Genomic DNA, 16,871 nt, shown 5'->3' on the forward strand with positions numbered 1-16,871 from the left:
GGTGGTCCTGCAATACAGATCAAATGTTCCTGGCATGCAAATAATCAGTAGGCAACAAACTGGTGGAGGGACTCTGGGTTGATGTAAATAGGCAAAATAAGAAAATCTGTTGATTCAAATATGTTCCCTTAATTTTCAATTTCAAAGAATTAATTTAGTGTGGTACATCGGAACAAGCCAGACTTTCTAGAAGCATTTTCGGAGTTTGAGCAAAGAATAAAGTTTCAGTAGTTATCATGCTCAATTTGTCTTGCTGATCTTATCTGTACACATTTCATGTGATATAGTATGTCTGTATTATATGGTTGAAGAGGCTAAATTTTTTCCCACAATTTAAAAATAACTCAGGTACAGCTATCGTACTTCACACAGAAGAATTGTTCAATGTGTCTGATACATCAAATCCTAAAACCCTCACCACCTGGAAACAACAAATTACAGATCGCCAAAAATCAACAAGAAAGCTCCAAACACTTTCAGGGTTTTAATTATTGACGGCAAACTCGACCTGAAAACATCTCTCCTGTGCCTGATATTAGTTTTAACTGTCTAGTAGTCTTGACATGTTGTGTAGTGGTGCTTTCTGAGTGTTAAGAAATATAGAGATGATTTTATAATTACATAATTTTTATGTGCCTACAAATATTGATGCTTCCTATGGAAAAATATTAATGACCTACAATGAAAAAATAAAATTACAATTTACATTAGACCATCTCATTTATCTACTCAAAGCTCTATTCGAAACAACAAAATGAAACTTCATATTGGGATTCGGCTCACAACAAGGTTTTGGAGATGTTGTAGTGACTGATAGTGGGTTGGCTGCACGAGGATGAGTTGTTAACCATGTCAGCCATATTCTACATTGGAAAATTATACATTGTACCTTATTTGAGTTTCTCTAGGAACTGTTAATTATTAGTTCCTTGGTGTTGAAGCAAGCAACACCTTAGGTAACTATTCTATCATCATCTTTGAGGAATAAACCGCTCCTATAGTTGTCACTAATGAGTAGTAGCTTTGTTCAGGATTGGGATTTGTGGGTAGCAAAAAGGCTGATGAAGTTCATTTGAATTTGTAACATTTTGTTCTTCTTATGGCAGATCCACACTAGGAGGCTTGTGAGTATAGTAAACAGAGTGTAACAACTTGGTGGCACTCCCATCAGTGAATTGTAAAACATTCCCCAGATAGTTTGTTTAAAAATCCAGTTTTATTTCCACCGTCATCCTTTATACTCCCTCCGTCCAAAATTATAGGTGATTTTAGCTTTTTTTAATTAATAACTTTTGCTATGCATCAAGACGTAGCATGTAACAAAATTATGAATCTAGAAAAGCCAAAAACGACCTATAGTTTGAAATGGAGGGAGTATAAAATTATCCTAAACTGTAGCTAGCACTCCCATCCTCAAACTGCTATGGATAATTCTTCCTTGTTCAGCTGTAGCTCTGAATGAGAAACGGAGAACCAATATCACAGATGAAAAAGCCCAGAAACTCCATTGCTCTATTATATATGTCAATCGCATTCCCACTATACACTTTGCATCCTACCATAATTGCAATGTTAACAATCCATTTTTTTTAAAACAAATAGAAGGCCTGTAACATAAATTTCGTTGCGTCCTTTTTAGGCGGCATACCTACACACAAATAGATGAGAAACTACCGGATTGAATATATAGATTAAGTTATGAAAATAGAGGTCATATACTGATGAGCAGAAGATTTTAAAGAGCTCTGCTGCATGCAAGATTGTAAGGCCACAAAGAGATTAATTAAAAAACGTGGGGACTCTTACTTGACTTCCCGCAGCAATGATTCTATATAAAGACATCTTGGCCAAACACGAGCTTTTGCTATCACCCAGAAGTTGCACACGGTTCTCTAAACACGGCAGATCACATTCCCACAAATAATTTTGATCGTCCTATTACTTGAAGTAGAATTTTGCCTTTCCTGGATGACAAGGCACTCAGTTTTACATAGATAATTATTTCCTTGACCAACTGATTAGCATATATAATTGCAAGTTTAGTTATATACAAGTTGTGTAATTTATTCTTTAATAGAACTATGTTAAGCTCAATCATGTTCTAACAGGCTTCTTGAAACATCAAAGCTTATATATCAATATATGGTCATATGGCACTCCATGAAACCCTTAATGAAAAACCTATGTGACACAGTTTTAGACGCACAAAAAATGTTTTCCTTGAAACAGCAATAAAGACCGGCCAAGCATTTGTGACGTTGTAGCTAGTTAGGCCCAATCGATTAATAGACAATCCAACAAAAGGCCACGTAGTACGTATTGCAGCAATTCCTTCAATATACAACTAGCAGAAGTCCAATGGAGCATTTTTGAATGAAAAACTACACGCACAGCATGGATAGTGTTAACATGGTTCCACGTATATAAAACACAAAGATAATCATAGACCTATCGCCATTGTCATGATTATGGAACGACATTGATTTATCTTTTTCTTTGTGTTAATATTATTACTAAAATATGTATGTAGTAAATGTAGTACTAATAATATGTAGTACACTCGTATTTTGTAAGGGCCAAAAGGCTTTCCCATTAACTAGAATGTTCTTCAACAGACACGGTAGATGGCGATGACATTTTTTAGAAAATAATTTTGATATCCCTTGGATAATAATGAGGCTCTAAAAATGACCATTCAAAATCGACTATACATTAGTTGTGTTAACTTTTCCATATAACCATAGTAAAGAACGGACAACACAGATTATTAGCATATACTTTGAGTGACAAAACTATAATCAGTACATGCATGTCCAGCAAATGGAAAACACAAAACCATAAGAGCTGAAAAATTCCTCTTGAGAGGAACATACTAATTGCTAATTGACAACAGCTCCATGCCAACGATATTCATCCTTATTATGCACTGCCTGACAAAATCAATGGCAACACTGCATTACAGATGAGGGGCCCCATGGCGTTTAAGGTATATGACAGCATGATGACACCATATTGTCTTTCGGGTTCGGGGCCTACCCGTGACTTTATATCAAAAATATCGATTTCATTTGTATCAAAAATATTGATTTCATTATAAAATGATGTTTTGCTTCAAAAAATTGATGTGGGCTAGGCGTGCATAGGACCTGAGAAACGAAATGCCAAATGGAAAGTAAGATATATACTAAGAGTGTATGCTAGCCAATTTGCTGAAGGCGAAAGAAATGGAATGTATAGGCTTCGGAGACATCAGGAATGAGTTGCCACAAGTCATGAGAGCATCGTAGTCAGAGGAGTAGCCCCATGCTTCTGCAAACACCAAGAATTGCACAGAGTTGTCCAGTGATGTAGCTTAGAATTTTCGATCAGGTGTGCATCGGTGTCCAGTAGTATTAGACCATACATGATTTACGCTATGTAAAGAGCTGATCTCCACTGACATCTGCAATATCTGGGTAGCCCAGGTACAACGGTTTTCTAACAGGACAACCACTTGGTTACATCACGTACTGCAGATTTCTGAAAGGTAAAAAGGGTAGATTTATCGAATTCAAACAATATTTCATGACCCTCAATTTTGATGCTCCTTAATCCCACAAAATTAGCTTTAAATATAAACATTTGAATGCAGGAGCTAATTATTAAAGAACAAGGTCCTGTTCTAACTTCCAGTTAGGTCCATGAGCTCTAGACGAGACCTCCATCAAACCTTAATTAAACCATCCTGAAACTTGAATTTTGATGAACATTTAAAAAATGTACACGAGACCTTTTGAAACATGGACAAAACTAGTATGAAACTCTCGTCGGTTTGTGCATGTGTGGATGCAAAATACTTCTCTTAGGGAACATACTAATGGATAATTGCCATGTATTATACTACATCTGGTTATGCCAACTGACTATTCAAACTAAAAGTTTAAGATGATGAGAAAATGTAGGCAATTTATTTATACTTGAATGCTCCTCCTCACACGCACGCTCGCTCAGGCCTTAAACATGGGAATAGAAGTCAATTGCAATTATTTTATCTAAATGCATCAGTCAAATTCAAACTTGAGAACTCATACTATAATACCGTATTGAGTTGCATGCATCAACCATAATTCAACCCAAAAACTTAAACCAATAAGAAAAGTAGCAATTCACTTATACTTCAATAAAATCAAGTATGATCATCCCACTAGAGGACGCGCACTATAGTAACTTTTGTAACAAATCATCCAATATACAATTTGAATCTCTGAATAAAAAAATGAAAGAAAAACTCAACAACAGTAACAATTTATTTGCAACATAATAAGAAGCACCAGCTATTGTCTTCAGTTGTATATGTAGTCAAGTTGATTTTTACAGGGTCAACAATACTACTAAAACAGTTAACTCATCACAACTGCAAACTATATAAATACTACACCACTACTCGAGAAGAACAAGGAGCTATAGATGTAATAAGACTATCTGCAAGTCAAGCAGTAAGCGTCCCAACTCTGCCAATTTCACCTACATTCAGTTTCCAATATAAAGGCCAACATATTTCGACAAGCTATAGGACTTAATATTTATTTTTGTAGAAGGGCATACTAATTACTGATTAACAAGTGTTCCATGTCAAGGATACTCAAGGAGTTCATGCGTGTGTGCATGCCTGACAAAAACACGATATGGCAATGCTACTTTTTACACAAGCATGCTGGCCCCATGGCTCAAGATACTGTTACAAAAATGGAATGTAGGCTTTGGGGCCATCCACAAAACTCTCCGGATATGGGAGTTTCCACAAGCTTGGCTGTCACCTTACCTTCAGTTCTGTTGTGAAGCATTTTGGCGCACCTTAACCACTCAAAAATTAACTTTACATATAAATACGTATTTCAAAGTTTTAGCTGGGTCGGTGGTGGGTGAGGGGTGCGGCTAGCGCAGAGGAAGGACAGTGAGGGGCTGGGAGGTGCAGGGAGAGAGATGTTCTTGATTTCCAATGAGTACATGTCCCTCGATTATATAGGGACTCTATTACTTAAGTCTAAAACGAATCGGATTGGATTCCTTGTAGAAAAGATAGGATCCTTCCTTTCTTAAGCAAACTCTCAATCTCCTAAACAATCAAGATACTTATCTCTAATATGACTAGGACTCAACTTTCTGAAGATACACGCCAGTAGGCCCGGCAGTGGACGATTGACTGGCGCCTGCGCCTGCTGGTGGCGTGCCCCTGCTGGCAGGGACGCCACAGCCCTGGCGCGCCTGCTGGCTGGCTCAGGCCCAGCAGGGGCTCCTTGAGCCCGTAACAGAAAGTATTGGCACTTACAACTTTCTAACTTTCCCTTTTAACATAGGAAAATTTTGGATAACAGAGTTCTTTTCCAAACTCCCATTGAGTTCATGAACCCTATACAAGACCTCCATAACAAAACCAACGTGAAACTTGCATTTTGATTAAACCTCTCAAAGATATACATCAGACCCTTGAAAACTAGGACAATCCATTGACATACAGTTTCAATCTCAGGAGAAGAAAAATGACGGACAGCATCCACAACAGTAATTGCAAGATAGGAAGCACAACCACCAGCTACTAACGTCAGGTGTATATGCAGAAGTTGATTTTTACTAGGTTAACAATACAAATAAAATAGTTAACCCAACAAAAACCACAACTGCAAATTATATAAATACTACCCTGCTACTAGGTAAGAGCAAGGAGCTTTGCTGGGAGTGGTACAGAGTTTTTTGCTCAGTTAGAGAGCGATACACCTTTCCTCCCACAGTAGCTTTTGATGTAAAAAGACTATGCAGGTCAAGTAGTCAGTGTCTCAAGTCTGCCATTCTTAAAATCTACACTTATTGCTCACGCAGAGAGTAATATATTTCGACAAGTCTACGACTCAAATGGAGGACCTCAATTGTTTGTTCACATGATCCTGATGAGCACCTCTAAGAAGAGCAGCACCGTGATGTAAGGGTGCTAGAATTTGTGGCTGACACTTGAATGGATTGTCCCCCTCTGATATTACCAGACCCTGATCCAGACTCCTCAGATGACAGGGGCTTCTTGCTGATAACTCGGTAGACCTCAGCTAGCACAGTTTGAAAAGCCTTCTCAACATTTGTTGCATCAAGTGCAGAGGTCTCGATGAAAAACAACCCTTCACTCTCTGCAAAGCTTGCAGCATCCTCAACCGCAACAGAACGGAGATGCCTAAGGTCGATCTTGTTACCAATGAGCATGACAACAATGTTTGAGTCAGCATGGTCCCGGAGCTCCTTCAGCCACCGCTTCACATTCTCAAATGTCATTACTTTAGTGACATCATAGACTAGCAATGCCCCTACAGCTCCACGATAGTAAGCACTTGTAATTGCTCGATATCTCTCCTGGCCAGCAGTGTCCCATATTTGAGCTTTTATAGTCTTATTCTCCACCTGAATCAGAGAAATAAATTTTTGTAACTTCCCTAGCAGTGGAAAAATAAGTATTATTGTATTAATAAAGGGCAAAGTTTAACCACAAGGAAAATGCGACATGCATTGCATAATATAGTGATTAATTTATCTGAATGATAAAATTAACAAGAACCTTTCTTCACATCATTTGTTTATTCCTGCTACTTATTTAGCTTATATGGCTGGCCAAATCCTGGCGCAATTCACATGAATGGGCAGGAAATTTTGGCCAACTTCACACTTTCCAGGCCCATCCATGTGGATCAGGCTGGGATTTGGTCCAGCCAAACAGTCCCTAAATGTCATATTACATCCTAGATTGTCTTCCCACTCATGGCTGCAGATACTAATACCATGAATAAGAAGTGTAAGCAGTAGCATTCATGCTACAAACTTAAGCAGAGTGCATGAAGTTTACTAAAAGTTAGGCTTATAGCATAGCCAAGCACAAGGATAGTTCATCATGCCAATCTGCCAAATCGTGGTAAAGCATTTGTAGCATTTCATAGTTGGAAAAGTTTCCTAGCATATTTATACATTGTAAACTAGCTATTTGGCCAAGTTTCATTGATCTGACTACCCAACCTTCGAACATAATAACCAGTCAAAAAATCACTTGTTCTTCGTCGCCTGTAACAATTCACGTTCACAAACACGAAAAAAAAAAGTTCCCTCAATTTCTGAGTTGAGGAATCAAAACAAATGTATGTACATATTTCTCCACAATGCACAAGATTATCATATGAAGCAGAGCATTGAAATATGAGGAAATGAATCCTAACTGATATGAAACAAAAGAAAAAATGAATTCAATCCCCAAGGGCACACACAATAAACAATGGTCAATGTCGATACTCATGGTTCAGCGATAAGCTCCCCACTAGTCTAACATAGATGTTGTTTCAACAAAGTGATTCAATGTTTGTGGACAAATGTCATTTCAGGTCCGAGGCAACATTTTCCAACAAAAACAAGTCATTATTTCTGAAATGGTGTTGATGGAGAGATGTTAACCAAAAAGGGAAAACTATGTTAGAAGGCTAAGGATGTGCATGATTCTCATCCCACAAAAAAAAAATTATGCGCATGAGTCTAAAATAAGGAGTAAATCAGACCAGAAGTAGACGCTGGTCAGTAATCACTTCATTCAATTTATCATTCATTTAGAATTTTCAACTACCATGGCCTGAAGGAAACAGCTACCAGTCACCTCTTTACAACCTTCCTATACATGTGATTGGTCTGTCCAACCAACCGCCAGATGTGTAAGCTGCGGAAGTGAGGAGAGGCAGCAGCATCACTGGTTGCATGAGCTGGTCATATGTGAAGCGTTTTTCACCTCTTTAATGTCATTGAGATATCACAAAAGTTTTGAACTTATCTTGAGACCAGAAGTGAGGCTTGAGCTAGGACAGGTACAAATAAGTTATGAGGTCATCATTGATTTTGGCTTCATATACTACTGTGTTCAAACAACCTTTTGCCAACACCTTTTCTTCAATTATTAGCATTGGATTGATCTCTCCGTTCTTGGGTGCACAAAATGTACAAGTTTACAAGACAATTTTAATATGCAAACTGTAAATTGGTTCACAAAATGCCAAAAAAAAGAGGTACCTCAGATCTGTAAATCAACAACCACCATACTGCTTTATGTCAAGACAGAGTAATGCTCTTGGGTGATATAAAAACAACAGAATGGTTGTTTATTCAATGATGTTATTCCTAAGCGACAATTAACTCACATAAAGCACAATTTTCGAACAGTGGCAAGCAATGAGGCACCTAACACTGGCAACTTAAATTACAAGCAGTCAATTCCAATGTCCTTATTTTGCAACCATCTAGCATTTCTATATTGTTCCATAGTCTAGACCATTCATTCAGCAAACTGAAACGAAAATAAAAATGAAATGACACGTGCTACTGCCGAACTGTGAAAAAGGAGAAATAACTGCCACCCAATTAAACAAGCAGCCGTAATTTGTGGCGGCCAGCACACGGCACACCAATTGCAGTGAAGTTCAGAAAGCACTACCATGTGTTGCAGGCAACGAAACCAACCATGGACACGAAACGTGACTTCTCCTAGTGGTTTTTAAAGCTGCCAAGAAACCCAATCCAGCACCATACGCATATCTTCACCAAATTCTAAATTCTCGCAAGGTTAATTTCCAGGGTGTTTGAAGCCAAGAACCGCTCGAACAGGGAACCAAAGCAAGGAATATACCCCCTCAAACAATTCGAGCGAAAACCTAACAATTACGCACTATAATAAGTTGCTCGATCTCAGACGGTTCCAGTACGGGTACAGAGTCCAGCGTGTTTGAAGCCAAGAACCGGAACAGAGAGAGACAGGGGAGGGGAGCGGAGGGGAGGGGGAGAGGGGTAGAACAATAAAATCGGCGGACCTGGAGGGTGCGGGTGGCGAACTCGACGCCGATGGTGGACTTGGAGTCGAGGGCGAAGGTGTTCTTGGTGAAGCGGGAGAGCAGGTTGGACTTGCCGACGCCGGAGTCGCCGATGAGCACCACCTTGAAGAGGTAGTCGTACTCGTCGCCGCCCTGCTCCCACGACGCCGGCCGCCGAGCCATGCCCCTTCCTCCGCTCCTCCTTATCCTCGCCTCTCTCGCCGGCCGCCGCCGCCTTGCAGCGCCGCTTCTGACTCGTTGCTTGGAGGAGTCCTCGCGCCGCGTGCCTCGCTGTCGCTTTGGGAGGCGTGGCGACGGTGGCACGGAACGAGGACTCTTGTTTGTTCGTTTCGTCCTTTGCGAAAAAGGGAGCGAGCAGAGGATTTTCTGTACTCAGTTTCGTCCTCAGTTTCGAAGACCAAGGATCATTAAATTAATTTATTTTGTTTAGTATACATCGAGAAACTAGTATTATTCTTTAAAGAAAAACGAGATATGTTTTCTGTAAAAAACAATTTTCCTTGCTGCTTGAAATTATTGCTATGACTGAAAGTGTGTAACAGAGTAGGCTAAGTTCCAACTATGCAGATCCAGCATCGAACTTTTGAATTATATGTTGGAGCAAAATTCTATGAACTTTGCTCAAACTTTTGGCGGTTGTTGCAGCCGCTTTCTAAAAGCCTTCAAATGCCGCACCTCTCGTTTGCACCGAAGCGTGCTGACCACACACCAGAAAGTACGAGCGGAAAAGGGAATACAAACGCATAGACGCGTACAAAGAGACCTGGCAACACGTGTAAAGAGACCACGCAAAGGCACATCACCACGCATATATTCCACCTCACCTTACACCGTACAAAAAAAACATCACGGCAACATAAAACTCACGTTATGCCGTACAAAGAATTTCACAGAATTACTAAAGATACGAGAGCTCGTGTACTGCTTTCAGCATAACAGTTTTTGACAATATTACCACAGGGATTCTGTAGTTCGTGACTTGAGAACACCATGCCTTCCAAACAGTACCTCCCATAGACAAGGGTCAAAAAATTGCGCTCCAAACAGCAACCAAATGTGCCTTGCACGCGTAGTAAACATAGTCCTCCTGCGTCAGAACCGCAAATATGAAAGATTGCTACAGGATTATCACAAGGTATTATTACAGGCAGCATGTCGATCCAGGCTTAACACACCACCACAATAATTTCGCTATACTTAACACACCACCACAATAATTTCGCTATACTTTTCGGGTGCGCTTGGAACCAGTCACCATCGAAACTGAGAGATGGCAAAAACACGGCAATCTGATGCCAAAAGAGTGAGACCCTTGTTTCAGTGACGGTGAGCACTTTGTGAGTAGATCAGCAAGAGATAAGGACCTGGACCATCCACTAACTTCGAAACAAAAAGGAGGACCAATGATACAGACCGCTTTAACCAACATGACAAGAAATCCCACAAATGAGGGGCAGTCCACTGTTTCAGTTTCAGTTACCACCACTACAGGAGCTGGAAACTTCCAAAAGAAGCTTCTGGGTTAGGACCAAAATCAAAATGGCATACCTGTACATGGACCAGAAATCCACAATGAATGCTGACACGGAGAGGAAACCATGTCAGTAACCACCAACTGTCTGTAAATCTGGCAAAAATCTAAATCTGCTTTTCTTGAGCTTCACATGAATCATCTCTTGAATCCAACTGAGAGTGCAGTGGACGTATATCTGGGACTTCTTCGATACCTTCAGCAGGCTGAGGAGAATAGTCTTATAAGATTCCACTAAATCTCAAAAAAAAAAAGGGGGAAGAAAAGCACAGATACACAAATACCTGTAGGAATTCTAGAAGGCGCCATAGTAGGTAATTGATGATCATAACTATGCAAAACAGTTTCCCAGCCCAAGATCCACAGGTAAGATATCTACAGTCACAGAGGCATAAAATCAGTTTATTCCAATTTGGGTGTCAGTGCAAAAACAAGAGCAATATTGTCCACAATTTGACTATGATTTGACTACACAGAGTATAAGTACATTCAGCACATGAACAGCTGATAATGATAACAAAAAAATTGCTGTAGTCAATAATGAAATGGAAATATCTGCCATACATTGTTTCACTTACAAATTCTATTGAAGAAAGAGTATGAGTTATTAACATTTTGTTTCTTATAGTATACTCACCGGGGAAGGCGGTCTAGCAAATTTGTTGTTGATGACTGCATTGCACGATCATAAACAATCTCTGTTCTTTTGGCCACATCATCCCAACTATAAAGTTTTTTCATCTGTGTTACACATTTGAAGCAACTGATCAAAGACCAAAGAACTTGCATGCCAATCTTCAACTAAACAGAAGCTAATGCAAAATAAACACAAGAGACAGATCCAATCATTTGTTCAAACAAGGTGTGGACGCTCACCCGAAGATGCATAACTTGGGGATCTATGCCAGGTAGCATGTCGATAGCTTTCTTGACTGCTCTTACCATATCTTCTGGAGCTGGTTCTGCAAGTACTATCATGTCATCAGGAAGAACCTGAAAAAAAAAAGAATGGTTTGCAGGAAGCTCGAAAACCATCTAACAAATATTGAGGTCTTCATTGAAAGAGAAACTGAAGCTCATCATGTTGAGGTGCATACCTCTGGGACACCTCCAACTCTGGTGCTTACTGTCAACAGTCCACAGCTTGCTGCTTCCAGAATGGCTATGCAAAATGCCTCTGTAAGGGAACTAAAAATAACAAAAGGATATGTTTCAGTGTTGCTGTTGGTTATCCATAAAATGGTCACACCTTTGCATCTGTGACATGAGAAATTAACTTGTCTGTCATCTAGTTTCTCTGTAGCATTATGTTCCAATTGACAAGAAGGTAGGAGACACAAGATGAGAAGGAAGAAAAACTGTACTTCAGTTAACCCCTGATCCACCTAAAATATACCTAGTACTTTGGAAGAAAACTTATCATAATGTTCATGAGAAGTTACTTTCCACATTAAATCATATTCCAAATTTGTGTTTATGGAGCACATGTTCATATGAGCACTTTAATAATCTGATAGAAGAATGTAAAATGTCTATTGCAAGTGCAGAAAAGGTATACCAAATTCATAATGAATCAAGATCTCTGCCCATCAAGAAAAACTATAAACAAGAATTCAGTAGGAATTAGGATATTATGAAAACATTAGGAAAATTACCTGTTTAAAAAAATATGACCAGATATCAGAACTGATCGCACCTGAGCATGAGGCACAGCTCCTAACATCTCAACTCTATCCTGAAGGGAAAACTTCTCCCTCATCTCTTCAAGTCGCACACGTTTTGGTCCATCACCCCCAATAATAAAGCGAACCTGACAAGTCCATACAGTCATTAATTGACAAGATAAAACCACCTTACTAACTCCAAAACAGTATATACAGAAAAAAACAATGGTGCAAGATGACTAGATAAAAACAGCAAACACTAATCTCCAATATAGCTACACTGCCATACACTTTGCTTCATATGTGCAAGTGCAACAATCAAAATATTTAGTGATTAGAACTCTGCACAACAAAGGCTTCTACCTTATTTCGTACATACACAATTAAACATATGCAACAATCAAAATATTTAGTGATTAGGACTCTGCATAAACAAAGGCTTCTTCCTTAGGCTGTACATACACAATTAAAACATGGTTATTTTAATTTAAAGAGTCATGTAGCTCATCCTCACCTTTGGAAATAGACGACACACATCTGGAATGACTTCCACAAGAAGGTCTGCACCTTTCCTATATACTAGTCTACTGATCACAACAATAACTATTTCATCACAACTTAAGCGCTTGGGCGATGGAGTAAACATTGCTGTATCAACGGCATTAGGAACCATGAAAACCTTCTCGGGAGATATCCCAGACCTCAAGACAGTATTCTCTTTGCTTGTATGAGAAACACATATAGCCTGATCAATATCTGCAAGAGTAAACTGCAGCACCTTATTCATGTGAATGCTTCCAGCATCAGCAAAACCATAAAGTGAGTGATCTGTGAAGACAACTTTGTACCCCATTGTTCTAGCATGCATCAATGCTTCATGACACAGGGTTGAGAAGGCCTGATGTCCATGCACAACAGAAATCTTCTCTCGAATAATAATGGTCCTTACAATCGGCAATGTCAAAAATAATGTAGGCAGTGTATTCTGCATGAGGAATGGCCTCCATGGTACATAATAAACCTTTAAACCATTTGTGACATATCGTACTCCAGATCGGTTTCCATACGCATGCGTCATGACGACAACCTAGGCAATCACAGATGAAACTTCATTCAATAATTTGCTTAAAAATTTAGTACCCTTAGTTAATGTATTTTACATTTATTCTAAATATGTATATATTAGGTAATATCTCCTAAGCATGTCCATGTAATCCATTTTGGTAGCAGCACAACATATATGTAGCACCCTAAAAATCTAGTATAATGCAAATCAGGGTAAAAAAACCTGATAAAACTGGCTGATTCAAGAGCATATCTATAATATCCTAAAGAATGGATAAGCGAAGAGAGAAGTATAGACTTCATGAAGGAAATAGGACCTTATGGCCAAGCTTAAGCAGACATTGTGATAGGTAGTAGATATGGCTTTCCACTCCACCGAAGTTTGGGAAGAAAAAGTCGGACACCATCAAAATCCTATGCTTTGTTCCGTCCATTGTGTTGGAAAACTGAAACCAAAACAATTGATGACAGAATGATGCAACATAATTACATTAAATGAGATGCATTGAACATGACACTAAATAAAGCCAGGTAATGCACCATAAATCAAACCTATAAATCAGTATAATAGGGTAATAGTTCACAGTGCCAACAAAAAAGCTAGGCGTCTTTGTTCCAGTAGAGTATAGGTAGTCACCACCTCATGATGAGGAATTGAGGATTAAATCATCCAAAAGCAAATTAGAGTTGCTAGTAAGGTTAAAAACAATTTTCACCCTATCCTCTCTTTCTATCTGTTGTTTTGCTAGCAAAATGTTTAGTTTCAATCGTGACCTAAAAAGAAAAAGCCTAACCATTTTTAGTAAACTCAATTCAACGAGTTATTTTCTAAAAGGGTTTATTTCTGATTGTTTGAGGCTTCTCCAGAAGAAGGTTCTAACGGGCTTCCTATCTTTTCCGAGGACTCAAGCCAGCCTGTTTGACAACATGGCGTTTTATTGCACAGGCTGGAAGAGCAGAGCCTCCTCTGAATGTTTGAAGACTTCTGCTCTTTTTCTTGTTTTTTCCTAGTTTCTTCTATGTGATTCAACATGTCTGCACTTGCATTCTTCTACATTCATATGTGGTCTCTATTGCTTTTAGTACTAGTACGATCTAATCTAGCGCAAGCAGTAAACATTTAATGCCAGGAAAAGTAACCACATCCTAAACTACCTATTTGCAGAACGGGAATTAATTATTATCATTTGGAAATATCACGAATCATACGAGCAATTAGGATTTTTTGGTACTACTATGAGCATTGACATTTGACATAGCCATCTTATTTCCCTGATGCTACTAGCCAATTACAGCATTCCCAAACCGGAACATAATAAACGTATGCCAACACTAGTGCTCACAGATCACATATATCGACATGGCATCACCCACATAACAGAACTCCAGAAATTAGGGAAATACCTCCAGATCGGCGGGTGAGGAGGGAACTCCAGTCCGACCGTGGTCGTCGCCGCAGGCCGCCGGAATACGGAATCGCGGGTGCGGAGGTGCCCAGCAGCCAACTCGCCGGCGAGCTGGGTCACGTGCGCCGGACCTAGGCAATCCGAGAGCACAGGGCTGCTGCCTCGACGGCCCGGTGGGGCTGGATCTAGAAGAGAGGGAAGGAAGGGCGAGGCCAGGAGCCTGCGGCGGGCAACGAGGCTGCCGCTAGGGGCGAGGAGATCGGGGGCGCGGGCGTGCCTGGTGATGGAACTGGGGTGAAATGGGAGACCGCCGGCGTCCTCTCGGCGGAGCTCGCCGCCGACGAGCGCGTCGCTGAGCTGGAAGGAATTACCGCATCGGCCAGGCACTGGGGTGGCCCACAGTGGGTGTGGCAATCGCTTGTAATTATCATCCACTCAATGGGCAAAAAGAACTAATCCCAACCTGCGCGTCAGTTTCTCCGGGCCTGTTCGCTTCAGCTTATAAGTCGGCTGAAAAGCTGAAACGGCTGATTTGTTGTGAGAGGAAAATACTGTTTGGTGGCTGATAAGCCGGCTGAATAAGCTGAAGCGAACAGGCCGTCCGTGTCTCTTTCCGTTGGATTATTTCACGTCACATCTTCTTTAGTCCTCATTCGTTTCATCAGGATTGGATTCCAGCCAGAATTACTTCCAGGTCCGGTTTGAATGATTCCACCCGTATCATTCGGTCAGAATTCATTCCAGGGGTGAGAAGGTATGGTTTCAATCCGGGCCATCTAATGTAGAAGGATTCCAATCCAGGCCGGTTTTCGTTCCAGATCAGACTAAAACGAACAACACTTTCAATGCAAGTTTGGTTTCAAACCGGGCCACTTCAAATCACCCGGAATGGACCTCATTCCGGGTCAATCCGGTAAAAACGAACGAGGCCTTATGCGGATATAAGTGTATTGTTTTCTCGCAGAGAGGGGCCGAAAGACTAGAGCATATTTTTAGCTTTTTATACATATCAAAGGGGATTAGGATAAATGGTTAATAGGAAGAAATCTGTTGTTTCCTTCAGTAATATTGCACTGATGATATGAAGAATGAAGTGTGCATGGTTGAATATTCACAATAAAGCTCTTGCTGAAAAATATTTGGGTTTGCCTGATGACCTTAGTAGGTCAATAAGTGAGGCTATGTGTACTCAGATCAAAGGTTTGGTTAGAGCCTTAGAGGATGGAGTGGCAAAGAGGCGAGTTGTGCTTATCGTAAATTCCTTATTAAATCTGTTGTCGAAGATGTACCTACGTACCTAATGAATTGTTTCAAGATTCCAGTAGAGATTTGCATGAAAATGAGAAGTTCCGTATCAAAAATGGAAAAAATGGGAAGACATATGTTGGGAAAGTCAAAGAAGATTTCGGGACCTACGGCTGTTCAATCTTGCTATGTTGGGAAAACAGGGTTGGAGACTTGTGACAAAGCCTATTGTTAAAACTTCTTTTCGAAACTTTAAACATTTTAAATGTATGAATTATTTCAAACTTCCAGTAGAGATTTACATGAAAATAAGAAGTTCCGTATCAAAAATAGGAAGATATATGTTGGGAAAGAGATTTACCTAGAGATTTACATGAAAATAAGAAGTTCCGTATCAAAAATAGGAAGACATATGTTGGGAAAGCCGGATAGGGTTTCGGGACCTACGGCTATTTGCTATGTTGGGAAAAGAGGGTTGGAGACTCGTGACAAAGCCTATTGTTAAAACTTCTTTTCAAAACTTTAAACATATTAACTGACCTTGTACTTTCAACTTTCATGTCAAAACACCCTATTGTTATTATTTTGGATTATGAATATTTCTTCAAATATTATTAGAAATATTTTCCCCCAAATATTGGTATCTCAAAAATTATATCTGAGTCTTGTAAAAAGAAACCACTTGAGGTTAGCATGTTCTCTCCTTATTTTTGGTGTGTTATTTCTGATCTCACCATAGAGGTGAGTCTAAGTGAGACGATTGAATAAAACTCTCAACACACACATGAATGGATGACCTATGATTGAATAATATTGATCGTGTCTTATTCCCCCTTTTTCTCATTTCGGCTGGAACAAATATATGATCATTTTTATGTATGAAAAAACGTTACCCACATGCCACGTGTAATCGCAACAAAACATAAAAGAGTATGGAACCCCTTCCCCAATCAATCTATTATATTGGAGGATTAGTGCAAAAATAGTATTCCAGCGGATCTGTTTTACTTATGCATTTTCCTAATAATTATTGGGACAAACCAATAATCCACACCAACTCAACCCAAATAGAGGGGGAGTTGGA

At 39.7% G+C, this 16,871-nt stretch overlaps 2 protein-coding genes across 4 annotated transcripts; both read right to left on the minus strand.

Annotated features, from left to right (window-relative positions):
- Positions 1–5,466: 5,466 nt before the first annotated feature.
- On the minus strand, positions 5,467–9,224 carry LOC101773364 (ras-related protein RABA2a). Its single transcript, XM_004984182.4, has 2 exons — positions 8,856–9,224; positions 5,467–6,423 (listed from the first exon to the last, which is right to left on the minus strand). Exons 1-2 carry the CDS (start codon positions 9,036–9,038, stop codon positions 5,935–5,937), a joined length of 672 nt encoding a protein of 223 aa, XP_004984239.1. The 5' UTR covers positions 9,039–9,224; the 3' UTR covers positions 5,467–5,934.
- A 431-nt stretch (positions 9,225–9,655) lies between these two features.
- LOC101773782 (phosphatidylinositol N-acetylglucosaminyltransferase subunit A) lies at positions 9,656–14,974 on the minus strand. 3 transcript variants are annotated; one of them, XR_001164866.3, is made up of 10 exons: positions 14,541–14,969; positions 13,454–13,582; positions 12,586–13,158; positions 12,063–12,217; positions 11,505–11,595; positions 11,284–11,400; positions 11,045–11,148; positions 10,692–10,782; positions 10,425–10,613; positions 9,656–9,963 (listed from the first exon to the last, which is right to left on the minus strand). XR_001164866.3 is itself a non-coding variant. In XM_004984184.4 (9 exons), exons 2-9 carry the CDS (start codon positions 13,568–13,570, stop codon positions 10,515–10,517), a joined length of 1,275 nt encoding a protein of 424 aa, XP_004984241.1. In that variant the 5' UTR covers positions 13,571–13,582; positions 14,541–14,974; the 3' UTR covers positions 9,872–10,514. The 3 variants fall into 3 exon arrangements, 2 of the variants coding, with proteins under 2 accessions (XP_004984241.1, XP_004984240.1); XM_004984184.4 differs by having other exon boundaries at positions 9,872–10,613; positions 11,284–11,369; positions 12,104–12,217; positions 14,541–14,974; XM_004984183.4 differs by having other exon boundaries at positions 9,872–10,613.
- Positions 14,975–16,871: the final 1,897 nt, after the last annotated feature.

Source organism: Setaria italica, chromosome IX (genome assembly GCF_000263155.2).
Source record: "Setaria italica strain Yugu1 chromosome IX, Setaria_italica_v2.0, whole genome shotgun sequence".
Classification (NCBI taxonomy): domain Eukaryota; kingdom Viridiplantae; phylum Streptophyta; class Magnoliopsida; order Poales; family Poaceae; genus Setaria; species Setaria italica.

What these genes read in the sequence shown, in the direction of transcription:
- LOC101773782 (XM_004984183.4), bottom strand. Translation starts at nt 13,570, where the DNA reads ATGGACGGAACAAAGCATAGGATTTTGATGGTGTCCGACTTTTTCTTC. An exon ending in GAGTTGGAGGTGTCCCAGAG is followed by an intron (nt 11,401 to 11,504) that starts GTATGCACCTCA and finishes TTTTTTTTTCAG; the next exon opens with GTTCTTCCTGATGACATGAT. An exon ending in GCCTTCTAGAATTCCTACAG is followed by an intron (nt 10,614 to 10,691) that starts GTATTTGTGTAT and finishes TATTCTCCTCAG; the next exon opens with CCTGCTGAAGGTATCGAAGA.
- LOC101773364 (XM_004984182.4), bottom strand. Translation starts at nt 9,038, where the DNA reads ATGGCTCGGCGGCCGGCGTCGTGGGAGCAGGGCGGCGACGAGTACGAC. An exon ending in TCGCCACCCGCACCCTCCAG is followed by an intron (nt 6,424 to 8,855) that starts GTCCGCCGATTT and finishes TCTCTGATTCAG; the next exon opens with GTGGAGAATAAGACTATAAA.